Source organism: Myxocyprinus asiaticus, chromosome 35, assembly GCF_019703515.2.
Source record: "Myxocyprinus asiaticus isolate MX2 ecotype Aquarium Trade chromosome 35, UBuf_Myxa_2, whole genome shotgun sequence".
Taxonomy (NCBI): Eukaryota; Metazoa; Chordata; class Actinopteri; order Cypriniformes; family Catostomidae; genus Myxocyprinus; species Myxocyprinus asiaticus.
The window spans coordinates 6,916,863-6,933,069 of NC_059378.1; the positions used below are offsets into that span (position 1 = coordinate 6,916,863).

At 36.0% G+C, this 16,207-nt stretch overlaps 1 protein-coding gene across 7 annotated transcripts in view; it reads left to right on the top strand.

Annotated features, from left to right (window-relative positions):
• The window catches only part of LOC127426171 (IQ motif and SEC7 domain-containing protein 1-like), a 295,619-nt gene that overhangs the window by 249,131 nt on the left and 30,281 nt on the right, over positions 1–16,207 (top strand). The window contains exon 1 of one of the 7 annotated variants that reach the window (XM_051672776.1): positions 6,499–6,853. The exons of the other annotated variants lie outside the window; for them this stretch is intronic. Coding sequence (XP_051528736.1) covers positions 6,795–6,853 — 59 coding nt within the window. The 5' untranslated portion in view covers positions 6,499–6,794. Of the gene's footprint in view, positions 1–6,498; positions 6,854–16,207 lie in introns of those variants that run through there. 7 annotated transcript variants of the gene reach the window in all.

Consider the following 16,207-nt stretch of genomic DNA (forward strand, 5'->3'; position numbering starts at 1 on the left):
CCTGTCAGGCAACTAAAAAATTAGCATTTTTTAAGCATGATCTAAGCTGAAAAAGCACAATTTAGGATTTCAATGTAGTCCGATTTAACTGCTAGTTTAAAATATGTTCTTTGATTGTAATCTGGACCAAACCTTTAGGAGATCTGTACTTTTATGCCTCTTATATCTGTAGAAAATTGCTGCCAGGGAGCGTTCCAAAGATTGCACTGAAAGGGACTTTGTCTGTGCTTCCCAAAATTCGAAGCACTGCCCCCCAGTGGCCGAAGGTGAAATGTCCACAGGGTGATGCTAAATGCGAATGTTATTTTTAGTTATAAATTATAATACAGTGAACTGGAATCTATATTTTATTAACTCTACACCCTAACCCAAACCTTAAACCTAACCATCAATGGATAAATATATAATTTTAGAGTGAAAATGCAACCTACAAATTGCTCTCACCCTTGCTTATGTGAATGCAATTATGTCCTAGTTTCCACAAGACCACAACCCATGTCTTTGAGGTTGCTTGCACAACATGCTATCAGACACGCCACAGGAAAAGGTAAACACATTTGAATTTATGCAAAAATGTCTGATTTGAGATGACGCTTGTTAGCAGTTTTCCAGAATGTGGTCGAAGTCAGGGTACGAAAACATTTGGTAGCAACATTTTGAATTTCCTGTGTGATCATGTTTCTTACTCATATGTACAGTGTTAAACCCAAAAATGAAAATTGTGTAATTGTTTACTCGTCCTCATGTTGTTCCAAACTAGTATGATTTTCTTTCTTTGTAGAACACTAAAGGAGATGTTAGGCAATATGTTTGTGTCAGTCACTATTCACTTTCATTGAGTATTTTGTTTTTATATAATGAAAGTGAATGGAGAAAATATTGACTATAATTTCATTTTTAGGTGAACTATCCTCAGATCTGTCTGCAAACTTTACAAACTAAACAGAAGTTTATCTGTCAATCAGGAAGCACTTGGACCTCGCTCCATTTAAGCCAGTTATACATATGTTGGCGGAGTTGCAGATTAATACTGAGTCAGTTTGGGACCACATCTATCTAGGGAAGGATATTGCATGATGAGAAATCGCATTTATGGCTGCATTAAACAAGCTGCACACTCTTTAAATGCTGTTGCTGTGGGAAAACAAACCGTATTTGCCGATAAACAACTGATGCAGCTCTGCAATCAACTGGTCTACTGTCGCCTCTTACAACCATCTCAAACAGCAAGTTTTTTTACTCTGTTTGATCAGGTTTATGAACGGTGCAAGGAGCACTTAGCTCAGAGTGGCTTAATGTTTTCTAAATTACAGCAGGACCTACAGGCAAACATGCTACAGTGATGTATGTCTGTGTCTCAGAGCTGAGGTGGCTGTAAAGTGTGTTGGCATATAATTATGTGTGCATGAAATGCAGAAGAGGTGCATTGCAAACCCACGTTAAGCGCTTTAGAATGGTAATTGCAGTCATTCTGGACTATTATGTAATTGTTGTTATTGTTTTGTAGCAGTATAGGTATAGTACGGCTGTTACATGTGGATAGATTGTTACTGCTTCTCCTTCTCCTTCCAATTTCAAAAGACTATGAGGTTTTAAGGAAGGATGACAAAATAACTGCTGAGAAGGAAAGAAATTAGTTCATTACCGTAGATAACATGTAATTTCACACCATAAGACAAAATCCATCTCATTGCGGATTTGTGTCACTGCAGATAGATTCCAACAATGAGGTTCTTTCCAGACAGACACGACTGAAATCGGAGATTAAGCCATTCTGTGACCTCAGTCTGTAATTTGATTTGCACTTTGCTGTGGATTCACAATGTTTTGTTTTCTTAGGAATCAGTGGAGACCTAACAGGAAGAAATATAATTCTTTTAAAAAATGTCTTTTCAACGTTCATCTGAATTTGTTCCATGGATTGGGAGTGCTGTACTGAGATCAGTATGAGGTCACACTCAACTCTCTTGAGTTCACAGGAAGCTCAGTTGTCTGTCAGCCCAGACTGCATGCTGAGAATAGCAGTGACAGCATTAGTGACAGCTGGTTAGGTATGGCATAAATAAAAGTGAGTGGTGGTTCTTTTGGCATTCGAAACAGATGACAAAGATAACATATATTAGGATCAAGAGTTGGTGCAATAGGAATACCTCATAGAAACTATTACTAAACCTACATTATTGCAAAATGATTTTTACATGGCTCGTTGTACGTATCGTGGCAGTTTCCTGGTGACATGAACACTAGAGGCGCTGCAACAATGACTTTTATTCACTTTCACACAAATCACGAGTTAAACTGCACATTATCATTTTATAAATACTTACTTTTTGCCCTCTTCCTCACACAGTGTTATCTTATGACATTAAAACCCTCTTACTATAACGCATGATTTACATGACATGACATTTGAACGTTCACATTACATAATCAACTACATTTACAAGCTTGTTTGAGCATGATCAATTTGCGCAGTAGCTCAATTTGCACTTGTGATGCAAAGGCCTGGGGTATAAGTCCTGAAGAGCCACAAAATAACATGGTTGCTTTAGCAATGGTGTTTTTCATCTCATATTTGCTTTTATGACATTATCGGTTAGGTTTAAGGTTTATGGTATGGAGGTTGTTTTTGTGGATTTAAAACTCGATAAAGTATTAACCCTAAAAACCTCACATTTAGGAGAATGTTTAACTTGCTTTTAGCACCACACAGTGTACATTTCTTCTTGTGAACTGCCGCAGTACACGTAAGGGACCGTGTAATATCATTTTGCAAAATGTCACCACAGTCACATCATTTTTATTATTGGTCCACATTATCAGTAGGTGTGACCTGGAACTCCACCTACCTTGAGGCCAACAAATAATTCTGTTTATGTTGTTCAGTCAGTCAAATTCAGTCAAAATGAACACACCAGCATGCAGAGTTATTAGCAAGCTGGTGCAAATGTACCTACACTACTGGTCAAAAGTTTTGTAACACTTACTCATTCTTTATTATAATTTTTTTCACATTTTAGAATAATAATAAAGTCATTAAAACTATGGAATAACATAAATGGAACTATGGGAATTATGTTGTGACTAAACAAAATCCAAAATAAATCAAAACTGTGTTATATTTTAGCATCTTCAAAGTAGTCACCCTTTGTGTAGAATTTGCAGACATGTACTCTTGACATTTTCTCAACCAACTTCTTGAGGTATCACCCTGGGATGCTTTTTAAACAGTATTGAAGGAGTTCCCATCTATGTTGAGCTGTTTTTATTATTTGGTCCAAGTCATCAATTTCAAAAACGTCTTTTTTTTTTTTTTTAATTACATTTTAGATTTATAATTAAATAAATTAATATGGTGGCACAAATATATTTTTGGTACAAAACTAATTTCAAACATTTAAGCATACGCCTTCAGATCAAAAGATTTTAAAGATCATGAGAAACATTTCAGTCAAGTGTTTCAACTTTTGATCTGTACTATCGTTCGCTTAGCTACATTTTCTAAGACCATGTCATGCGATCTTTGCAATAGTATCGGTGTCATTTTAATTAGAATAATAGAGTGTAACCGGTGCACATTATGGCCGCGTATAGCACGTTAGTGTCGTGAATTCAGAATGTAAACAAGACAAATTGCGCATTTTCTACTGCATATATATATATTACTTGAAATCATCATTGAGTGGTTAAAAAAAGCACATTTTACAGATCCTGTGTGAATCCTACTAATTTCTACATAGAATGAGGCATAAAGTCATTGATAACACATTTTAATGTCACATTAGTTAAGGTTTTACATGCAGCGTCCTTATATTTAAATGATCTTCTTAACGCCTCCCACAGCAGTGTGGCAGGTGTCTGAATGTTCACAAACAGTATACCGTTGCTCGGCTGTTTAGAACTTCTTTTTACCCCTGAATGAAGAATGGAGAAGAACTTCTCCAGAAGTATATTGAGGCCTTAATAGTGATACTTACCTTAGCAAGCATCACTAAATAGACTTTTCCATGGCCAGTGTTGTGTTGCAACCACAGTTCCAGCTCATAAAGTGACAGATAAGTGGACCTAGAATGGAATGAATAAATTCGTCATGCTGCTTCCCTTGAAGCCTTGCTCTGACAAGCAGGAAAGATTTTATTACTCCCCAAACCTTTTAGCATTAGAAGATTTGAGGACCTTAGTAATGTACTCTGTCAGGTGGATCTAACAGAACTAAGTGACTTCCCTAAGTCCCAGTGACTTCCCGCTTTGTATAAGCCACAGAAAGGTGTTATGGGCTTTTGCCTGTCTGACTTCAACTATACTTATTTGTAACTTAAATGTAGCAATTCGCCAGTTTAGCAGCTTTTCGTAATTTCTGAACGTGTGAGTCACTGTGATTCACTGTTATTGAACGCATGACTCCTCTGACTCATTGGATGTCTTTAGTCTCCAAAGCTTTTACTTTTTCCTTATGTGCAAGACATTACCAAATAGGGCTGTTTTTTTCGATTGGTGATACATACAGCCCTGTTGGGGAAAAAAACCTAAAAATCTCTTAAACCAACCTAAACTGGTTTGCTGGTCTTTGCTGGTCTCCCTGTCAGGTCAGGCGGGTCAGATTTGCTGGTTTTTAAGGGGTTTTGTGTGAGATCAGCTGGGTTATTACATGTCAAATCAACTAATATCAGAAACCCAGCTGGGGGGAAACACTTTTTTGCATTGTTTTTCCAAGGTTGGAGTGCCTATAACTCCAGAAGTATTAAAAATACATTAACATCCTTTTAGAGTCAGATTCAGAGCAAAATTCTTTTTTGTGTCTTTAATTTCAAAGCCCTATGTGGTTATATTCCAGAGATATGGGGTTCTCAATGTGGCTCCATCCAAAAACTTTAACATTTTACCAATTTTTAATGATCAAAAACCAAATGTGGGTCACATGGTATGAAGCTAGTTTTTCTTGTCCAACAAAACAAAGGTCTGAAGCACAAATAATGTTGAAACCAGAAATGTACCTTTATTTGATTAAAACAACAACAATCTGTCAAATTCACAATTTTGGTATTTCAATGAGTGTAATACCTTTATAAAGTTTTATTTTGACCTTTATCCTTCTAAAATTAATGATTTACTCAGTAAATATTGATCCATGGCATTTAATATTTTGGCCTTATCGTCATTTATGATTATCTTTCACCAGTAAGAAAATTATCCAAAAGCAGATTGAAACAGGGACCACACAGAATGATACAGCTGGTCAACCAGCTAAACTAGCTGAACACCAGCTTGGCCAGGCTGGTAGACCAGCTTGACCAGCTCAGACTGGCTTAGTCTTAGTTTTTTCACAAGGGAAAAGGGAGAATTAGATAGCTTCCTGCTGTGATTTTTCCCTTACTGCTTTGCACTTCAAAACCTGAGCTGAAGATCTTTGACAAAGAGCACATGTATATCTTGAGGCTACCACATGAGAACAGATGTTGATCTGGCTGTCTGGACCCCCTTGGTTCAATCGGAACCTGTTTTAGTCTTCTTTCAGGGACTATTAGTTCCGGAAGAGAGTGAGGAACAGAGGAAATAAGAGGGACCCACTCTAGGGAATGCCTTTGAGCTCCAAGTCTTAATTAGAGAATATCACCTCTCAACCAGTGTCACCACTACCACCTAGGAGCTCTTCATGTTGTTTTTTCATTTTCATTTTTTGATGACTCACCTAAAACCACTCAATTCCTGAGAGGTTATTTTCACCATCCCCACGGTCAAAACGAACAGCAGTTGGTCTGAACTGCGTACTCTGCACAACAAACTCGGGCAGTTTAGGTAATGAAGTCAGAAAGGAAATGCGTAAGACTGGCCGCCCTCCTTATGTAAGATGGGAGGAGGAAAAAGAGGGAAAAGATTAAAGAGATGTTATTCAAACGCTTAGTTATAAATATGCCTGTGTGTTTTTAGACCTCTTTAACTAGACAACAAAGTCCTGTCTGTGAAAAAGGCGTAGCTGGACAATGTTTTTGCCATTTTCCTGCACTTCAGACAGTTTTAAGGTGTTCTATGAAGAGTTGTAATAAATCCACACAGCAGCCTTAAACCACATCATTAGGACTCACAAATTATAAGGTTGAGCAGTAAGAAGGTTTGTTTTAAAGACGCCATCATGGGTGTGTAAACTGGCAGGGGTAATGTGGCCATCGACAGAGTAGAGTAACAACCACTTTTTGGCTGCTCTTGATGCCGTCTGGGGCACGTCTGTAACAAACTATGAGCTCATGTTACTACAGCCGTTGAAACCTGAGAGAGCGAAGGACTTCCTTCAACTAATTTAGTCCTAGTCCATCCTGCAATGGAGCTATTTATAGACCCACACCCTTTGTCATTCCAAAGGGGGCTTCCCAAATCTCCTGCTTTTCATGCTGTTAAACTCTACTGTTCCATGGATGTTCGCTTCTCCACCACAACCCAGAACAACTCTACCAATCAAGACTCGGCGCACCGACTCGTTCCCTACTCTTTGGGTCAGACTCGTCTTTTATATTCCCGCCATCACGTTATTCGTTTTCCGTACTCTGGAATTCCCTCCCCTTCTCTGCACAGCCGCCGCATGCTATACACCCCTCAGAGTACCCCTTCCACAAAGTCTGAGGGAGAGAGGAAAAAACGGAGAGAGTGAAAGAGTGTGCAAGAGGAGAGGATGAGGATTCAGCGGACTTTAGTTAGAGCAAGAGCTTGCCTCTTTTTCCTATGAGACGCCTTTGCTTGGCGAGGAGATGGGCAGCCACAGGCCAACGGGATGTTGATGTTTGTAGGGATCAAAGATCAACATGTGGTGTTTGCACTGTGCCTCAGACAGGAGCCCATCTCTGCTGGAACTGGGGAGCTGGTAAGAGTGTAAATGATCATATATATAGACGTTCACATTATGCAATGGGACAGGGTGTATCATTGTATCTGAACGAGTTTTTGAGAGAGAACTGGTGAAATACATCTCACTAGTCCTTTGTTTCTTCTACCTGCTTTGAATTAGGGGATGTTCCTCTATTGCGTAAACCCTTCTTCCATTGTTACTCTTCAGAAACTTCTGCTATTAGTTAAGTGAATGAATGATGTTTCAACTCTTGCACAGGATAAACGCATTGATTTCCATTTTATTTCTACAAAAATGTTTCCTTTAAAAATGTGAAATTTATCCATTCCTGCTTGGAGCTACTAATTCTGTTTGTCAAAAGCTTTACAACTAACAAAGACTCTTTTTAAGGGAAATAATTGCAATTTATTAATTATTAATTTATGCGATTATTAATTTTAGTGATTATTATATATATATATATATATATATATATATTTTTTTTTTTATTATTATTATGATTATTTAGCTTAATTCATTTAGAATTGACAGTAAAATCTTATTTTATGCGTATTATACTTCTTCATGTAGGCTACACATCCAAAACAAGCTAAGAATTGTGTTCTTGAATTGCTTTATTGCATTAAAAACGTGTTATTCAAATTTTGAATAAATTCTACACAGAAAGTTAGCAACACAACAATACTACAATACTAGTTTGTCGATATGTTAATAGACTCATTTAAACACCTCCGATTTATATTGCATTCAAGCACACAACGGACCAAAAATAAAATATGTAAATACCAAATTTTGACACTTCGGGAGTAGACCAAAAGGGATTGATGTAATTGACACTTTTCTAGATTAGTTAATTGCAGCAGATCTTTTTTTTTTTATAAATTGCGCAGCCCTAGTGCATTTACGAGTATATTTTTTTGCCTTTATCTATGGTCCTCAGTTTGGTCGTGGAAAGGTGGCCAACACAACGGTCTGTTCTTATTAATCATAACAGATAGAGCTCTGTACTTACATTAGGTTGATCAACTGCAATGAAATTAATCTAATATCAAAAGAAGCTTTTTATGAGATTTTTATGTTTGGTGCCAGCACATTTCCCAGTCATCAACAGGCCTGCATTCATGCGACGTGCAGCGCTTGTGAATGGAGTTCGACCCTGTGCTCTAATGCTCTCAAAGTTGGAATTAATCATCTAAGCACTAAACATGTCATGTGAGGGACTTAAAGATCTGCATGTACTAGAGCATTACATTTAAATATAGGGATATACATGCATTGATTAATGATAATAAAAACCCATATTGGATATGAGCGAGTGATTTGTCGTATGGACATGTGTGCCAAAATCTGTGATGAAACCCATGTGATGCTTTGACAGCTTCCTTTGCACCTAATGTTGTTCCTCAATTCTGCAATTGGCCAAATTAGTAGTGAAAAGTCCATTAGTAACCTAAAAATAACAATAAGACTGCATATTAAAGTTTATTTAAGTTAAAAGGTTTGTGGCAATTTCTCAATTTCTGTACATATTCATGGCTGATGATGTTGGTGCTGTGTAATTTGTGTCAACATCACAAAATCACCTTTGGGTGAGTCTCACAAAACCTGTCAAGAAAATGCTGTGGTCCTATTTTACTCCAAAATCAAATGAAACAAATAAGAAATTAGATTTTACTCATAGAAAGTGAAGGCTGTTTTTAAGGCTGTTAGCATTGTTTAAATTGTGATACCATCTTCATGACTATTACACACATTTTACCCCCCAGTTCTCATTACCACAATATAGGGGTATATATATATATATAAATTCATAGAAGTACTCCATATACTGCCATTCTTTTCCCCATATTTTAATGAAAAAATGTATTGTAATACAGTAAAAAAAAAAAAAAAGACTGTTATGGTAATGAGAATCGTCATTGAAGTAAAACGGCCAGACGTGTTATGGTATTGAGAATGTGACCAGGAACTTTTTTGACCGGTTTCATGAGAATCACCCTTTTCCTTTTTTAAAGTATGGCAAATACTAAGTATTACAGTGTACGGTATATTATATTATATTTAGGGCTGTCAATTTAACGTGTTAATTCTGTGCAAATAAATTATATAAAAAATAACACGTTAACAAATTAACACAATTAATCATGTCCCCGCCCCGGACCGTAATACGGAATAGCAATTCAAGCATGTAGTACCACCTGTTTTCTCCTGGGGGCAGTAAGCAAAACTCACTGGATAGGCAACGTGCAGCTTACACAGACAGCAGGGATGGGCGATACCACTTATTTTCTTTTCAATCCGATACCCAGGGTTGGACTGGCCATCGGGAGAACCGGGACTTTTCCCGTTATGCAGAACAGGCCACAAAACAGCGCCACGATATGCAGAAAAGGACAGCAAAACAATAACAAAAAAACATGGTTACTACGATATTACTTTAGTAAAACCATGGTTAACTATTTTATTTAATTATTTATTAACAACAATTACCCACAAACTCATAAGAAATGTCACCTTTAGGTATGTTGTTATTTTAGAGTGAATTTACTCCAGAAGCTGTTTCTCTGATTTTCTTTGATTACCTCTACTAGACACTGATCCCTCTTGTTTGATCGAGCGTTGTGATGGCACAAGTGCTTGTCTGCTTGTGTCTTTCAGCATTTATGCGTGTTAAGATGAGCAGAAGAAGAAATAGTTCCCATTCTGCACAAGTATTTGCTAATATAGCCTAATCCTTTTTATTTCACTTTGAAGCTTATGATTATTGTTCATGTTCATTGTAACCAAATGAAAATACCCCTAGTTAAAAAAATTTTATAATTGATATTTTTGTGTGAGGATCGATATTTTTGATACAACACCAGTATCAGAAGTATCGATTTAGGATCTATCCTCCCATTCCTAACAGACAGAGAACAAACCACACTTAAAGAGGGCAGACAACACAAGATAAGAATACGTTCTTGCGTTCAAACACAGATTGATGGAGCGCAAATCTGAAGACAGGGATCTCAAGGCGTGTTTTTCTAAGTTTCAGACTTCATTTAGCTTGACACAGCGACCTAAATACGGTATGTTTATGACGAGACACTCCACAAGCATCCGTCTGACACAGGTGTACATTGACCTTAAATCTCAGACTGATTGAAGAATTCAGTTGCAAAATGGATTACTGTGAATTGTAGACCAATGATAGGCTTATGTTCAGTCATATGGAAATAAACAATATATTGCATTCTAAAGCCACTTTTTGTATTGTAATTTTTAATGCTTCACTTGTGTGCCAAAATAATGTAATGCATTTTAATTATCTGTATTATTATATTTTATTATATATATATAACTATTATAATATAATATAATAGTTATATTTAAATAATTATAAATTTTATATACATATATATACATTATATATATATATATAATTTATAATCATTTAAATATAACTATTTATAATTATTTAATCATTATATATTGAATTATTTTTTGAGGGGCTTTCTCAGCAAATATTTATGTATGCGATTTATTCGGTTTATTCGGCATACCATGTAATTAATTTGATTAAACATTTTAATCAATGACAGCCCTAATTATATTATATTATATTATTCATTGTTATATATTTAATAGTTTTTTAATGTAAGATTAGAGTTTGTACTATAACCTTTTCTTATATAAGATACAAGACTCCAAGAGAAATGCTCAAAATTAAAAGGAAATTTGGTTGAGGTAGGGAAATGTAAATTAGCTTGTTATTTCACCTATTTGGACTCTGCTTTTGTGCCTCAGCTTCATACTTTATTATGATAAAATACCAGGTTTAAATCATCTAAGCAGAAAAGACTGGCAAAAAGAAGAAAATTTGCTTAATTGTGGACTCGTCAGATAGTTGAATGGATGAAATGCAAATAATGTGCAGTTCAAGCTTTTGTACTTGAATTCAAGGGAATTGCAGATGATTGATGGTAAAATGGTTTTTATAAGTTTCTCTTTGTAATTGGTGCAGAGCAAGACACAGTATGCTTCATTTCTGTCAGATCTGAACACCTCGCTGTCTTGTTAGCACTGGTGTGCTGTAACCCTTGTCAGAACCTCCATCATCTCTTTGAGCTGGACTTGACTGCAGGCCAAAATATTCAGCCCATAGAAACGCTTCATCTCGCTGACTAATTGGGCCCTCTGGAAAAATCTAAAACTTCCCCAGCTGTCTTGAGTTATGGAGTCAAGTATGACAGAGCCTCCACACTTTGCTTCGATTATTAAAATCAGCCATTTATATACAGCAAACTACATTTCTGGCATCTAATAAGATACAGATCTCTTGTTAAAGGGATAGTTCACCCAAAAAAGTAACTTCTGTCATTATTTACTCACCCTCATGTCATTCCAAACAATATATATATATATATATATATATATATATATATATATATATATATATATATATATATATATATATGAAGCTTCTCTTTTTTCTATACAATAAAAGCTGGGGCTGTTTATTAAAAAGACAAAAAAAGAACCCTAAAATTAGTCCATACAACTCAAATGTTACATTCCATGTCTTCTGAAGCCAAAGGTTTTCAGAAAGTAAAGGCCCCAGCACACGTACGGAGAATTTCTTCTCATCTCTCCGAGCCAAAATGAATTTCGAAACAGCTGAGCAATGATATACTGTTTGCGAACATTTAGATACCGGGCACACCGCTGGGGGAGGCGTTTAAAGGTACTTTTAAATATGAGGATGCTCAAGACTGCATGTAAAACATCAACTAATGTGACATGAAAGTGTGTTATCACTGACTATATGCCTCATTCTATGAGTAGAATTCACATGAGATCAGTAAAAGAAGCTGTTTTAACTACTTGATGACTTAAAGTAATACATATGCAGTAATGTGTAAATTGTAATAATTACCTTTTGCAATTATGGCGCTAACACGCTAAACACAGCCATAATATTTGCGAATTACACTCTGTTATTGTAATTTATGATGACACTGATAATACTGCAAAGATGGGTGTATAAAAGAGTGTTAATGGGAAGAATACAGACAAAAGAATGATAATAGGCATACCTTGCTATGGGCAGAGGTGTGAATGGCTTTCACTGCAGAAAGCACATGAGTAAACAGCATATAAAACAAAAGATTGAATGAGCACTTAAGAGTATTTGAGTAGATTTGATTCCTTTTGTAGACTAATTAAACAAAAAAATCACATGACATGTTCTTGGAAAATGTCTCTGCGCAAACTATCGTACAAATGTTGGTAAATTTGCACCAGCTCTCTAATAACTACACGCCTGTTTGTTCATGTTGACTGATTTTAACTGACTGAATGGGAATTAGCTGTCGGCCTCAAAAGTAGGTGAAGCTCCTACCAATGACGTGGACCAATGGCAGTAAGGTGTTTAGCAGCCGGTAAGAAGTTTTCCTGAAGGTTCGCCCTGGTGTGCTGTTACGGACCACCAAAACAAACTCAAAAACACCTTATTTTTAGACTGATTTTTTTCTAAATTACGTCACACCCTTTCATTCTTCGATTTCGTAGGAAGTATGCAGGGGCTTTAACAACTTTAATTTCTGTCTGCCCCTTACAGAAAGCTATTGTATAGCTTGAGAGTTTGTGGGGGGGGGAACAAAATCCTATCAGTTTGGAAAACATGAGGGTGAGTAAATAATGACTGAATTTTCTTTTTTGTGAGAACTAGTCCTGTGATGTTGGATGATTTTTTTTTAAATGAACACTGGTGCCCCTTGTGGTAAAGGCCACCACATATTGTACACTCTAGTGACATTTAAAACTCAATCTCTAAATTAATGTCTTTAAAAGGTGTTGAGCTTCAAAAGAACAAATGCATCTTTTATACTGTTTGAACAGTACATGAAATTAATGGAATGAAACAGTAAAAAAAAAGAAAAAAAAAGAATGAGGAAACATGACTTGTAGGGAAGTTGTCTGTGTCCGTTTTTAAGCCATTTCTAATTAGTGTTTTGAACACCAAGAGACAGATTTGAAAGCGCAGCCCTCGGTTCAATTAAAGCAGGCTTCCTTCCTCATTAAATTCAATTTGCTGCTGCGTTCACGGTCTAATAATATAACATGAGGCAGAAAATTAAAATGAGAGCTGTGTTACCAGTCATTCAGCTTTATCCCTCCATGTAGTTTTAACTTAATTACACAACATTTTAGCCCAGGGGTAATCAATAGGCGGACCCCGGTCCGAATCCGGACTGAAGGACAATTAAATCCAGACCGAGCTCTAAATCTTTGTGCTAGTTATCTGGCACCTGACTAAGTCATTGTATAAGCATACGTGTATACACATGCCACCTTTAGAGTTTAATCAGCATGTAACAAGCCTTTCATAATAAATAGATTTTTGTTCTAATTTTGTGAAAGTTAATCAGAAATGTCATCGTGGAATGGGTGGCAAGGAAAGCCAATTAATACTTAAATTAAGCAAACTGTAAAATTTAAAAATATTTAAACACAAAAACTGGACTGCTGTCATTCAGCTTCAAAACGAACTGTTGATCTTATCTTTTAATATTTATATCCAAGTGCCCTCGACTGAAGAAGTCTTGATAAAATATTTTAATCTTTTGGAAGAAGATGCCTCAGACCCCACTACTCTGGCTGTCTCTGGGCCCCCAATGTCCTCATCCCTGCCCAGTTTTGAAGAGACTATTTTGACTGTTTAGGATTTGCTTTTTCTTTTTTACAAAGTACTATTGCTGCCAAAGTTGCAAGTTATAAAAACTATTCAAAAATATATATTATATAATTTCATAGCCATATGACAGTGTAAGCTACGTATTATTATCCCAACCTTTGCTGGGAAGGAAATGTGAAGACCAGACCTCTTGGAACTTTAATTGAGTACCCCTGTTTTAGCCAGTTGTATATAGCTTTTAATTTTGACATGGAAGAATGTGTCAGTTTGTTTTTTTTTTGTTTTTTTTCTTCTTCTTTTTTTAATGTACATCCACTGTGGTTACCTTACTTTCAAAGTTTTTATTTTTTATTTTGTATTTTTTTTTAAGGAATTAAATTCATTCACAGATGTGTCATTTGGAATCCTCGAAGGATTTTATATTGCATCATCACAATAATCGCAACTTTTTCAGACACAGTCATCTATCACCATTTAGGCGGAGACAAGTCAAGTCATTTTTATTTGTATAGCACTTTTCACAACACACATCGTTTCAAAGAAGCTTTACAGAAAATTATGCATTAACAGAAAATTAAACTGTAATATCTATAAAGGCTTAGAGCCATCATTTTGTAGTTTGACTAAATGTGATTTTAAATTGTGTATAAAAAGAATAATTGTATTTAGAACCACAGTGAGCAAGCCAAAGGCAGCTGTGGCAAGGAACACAAAACTCCATAAGATGTTGGTTAATGGTGAAAAATAACCTTGGGAGAAACCAGGCTCTCTGTGGGGGCCAGTTCCCATCTGACTAAACAACATGAATATAATGCCAATATTAGTTATTTATGTGCAGTGCAAGGCCACTTATATACTGTGGAGCTAGACCATTCAAAGCTTTGTATGTAGTTAACAAAATTGTAAAATTAATACGAAATTTAACAGGTAGCCAATGTAATGATGATAAAATGGGGCTAATATGATCATATTTCTTGGTTCTAGTCAATATTCTGGCTGCTGAATTTTGAACCAGTTGAAGTTTATTTATTGAACTTGCTGGACATCCTGCCAGTAATGCATTCTAATGCATCTAGTCTTGAGGTCATGAACGAATGAATTCATTTTTCGGCCTCAGCAACAGAGAGCATGTGTCGTAACTGAGGTGGAAGAATGCTGTTCTACAAACACTGGAAATTTGACTTGTAAAGGACAGATTGGTATCAAATATAACACCTAAGTTCTTCGCCGTAGAAGACGATGTAACAGTACATCCATCGAGAGTCAAATTATACTTTAGCGGCTTATTTTTAGAGGTTTTTGGTCCAATAATTAGTACCTCTGTTTTGTTAGAACTGAGTAGAAGGAAATTTCTGGCAATCCAATCTTTGATTTCATTGATACACTCTGCTAATTTAGAGAAATGTGAAATTTCGTCAGGTTTCGAAGAAATATAAAGTTGGGTATCGTCAGCATAACAGTGGAAACTTATTTCACGATTCCTGATAATATCTCCCAGGGGAAGCATATATAAGGAGAAAAGCAGAGATCCTATAATTGATCCCTGTGGCACTCCATAATTGACTTTTGTTTGATTTGACAATTCCTTGTTTACACAGACAAAGTGATAACAGCCTGCTAAATAGGAGCTAAACCATACTAATGCATGTCCACAAATGGCAATATAATTATCAAGCCTATTCAAGAGAATGTCATGATCTGTGGTGTCGAAGGCAGCACTAAGATCTAAAAGCACTAGAAGAGAAAATGCAGCTGCAATCAGATGATAAGAGCAAATAATTTGTAACTCTGATAAGTGCAGTCTCTGTACTGTGATGGGGCCTAAATCATGACTGAAATTGTTCATATATACTATTTCTCTGTAGAAAAGAACATAGTTGGGAGGACACTACCGTTTCTAGTATTTTCAGCATAAACGGGAGATTTGAAATCGGTCTACAATTAGCCAATTATCCAGGATCAATCTGTGGCTTTTTAATAAGCGGTTTGATAACTGCCATTTTAAAGTTTCTTGGGACATGTCCTAAGGATAGCAAGGAGTTAATAATATTAAGAAGAGGTTCTGAGATTACAGGGAATATCTCTTTTAAGAGCTTCGTTGGTATTGGATCCAACTTACATGTTGTGGCTTTTGATGTTTCAATAAGTTTTGTTAGCTCTTCATGACCTATGACAGTAAAGGTTTGAAGTTGCTCATGAGGAAAATTATGAGACACTGTTTTCTGTGGTACTGTGACAGACGATTGCATAATTCCAATTTTATTTCTGATTATTTCAATTTTATCGGTAAAGAAATTCATGAAGTCATTATTATTGTGCTGCGAAGGAATATCTGGTTCAGTCGAGGCTTTATACTTAACCAATTTAGCCACAGTACTGAATAAACACCTAAGATTGTTGTGGTTATTTGAGGTTGCTAAAATTTGCTGATATGGCAGCTTTTAGTGCCTGTCTGTAGCTACAGACACTATCCTTCTATGCAATGCAAAATACCTCTAATTTTGTATTCTTCAACTTGTATTTTCTGAACTGCTCTCTTGAGAGCATGAGTGTGATCATTGTACCATGGTGCAGGGCTTTTTTCTTTTATTTTCTTTAATCGAAGGGGGTGACTATTAAGAGTGCTAGAGAAGACTGTATTTATATTTTCTGTTATTCAAGTTCTTGTAGACTTTTTGGCTTACTGAGTA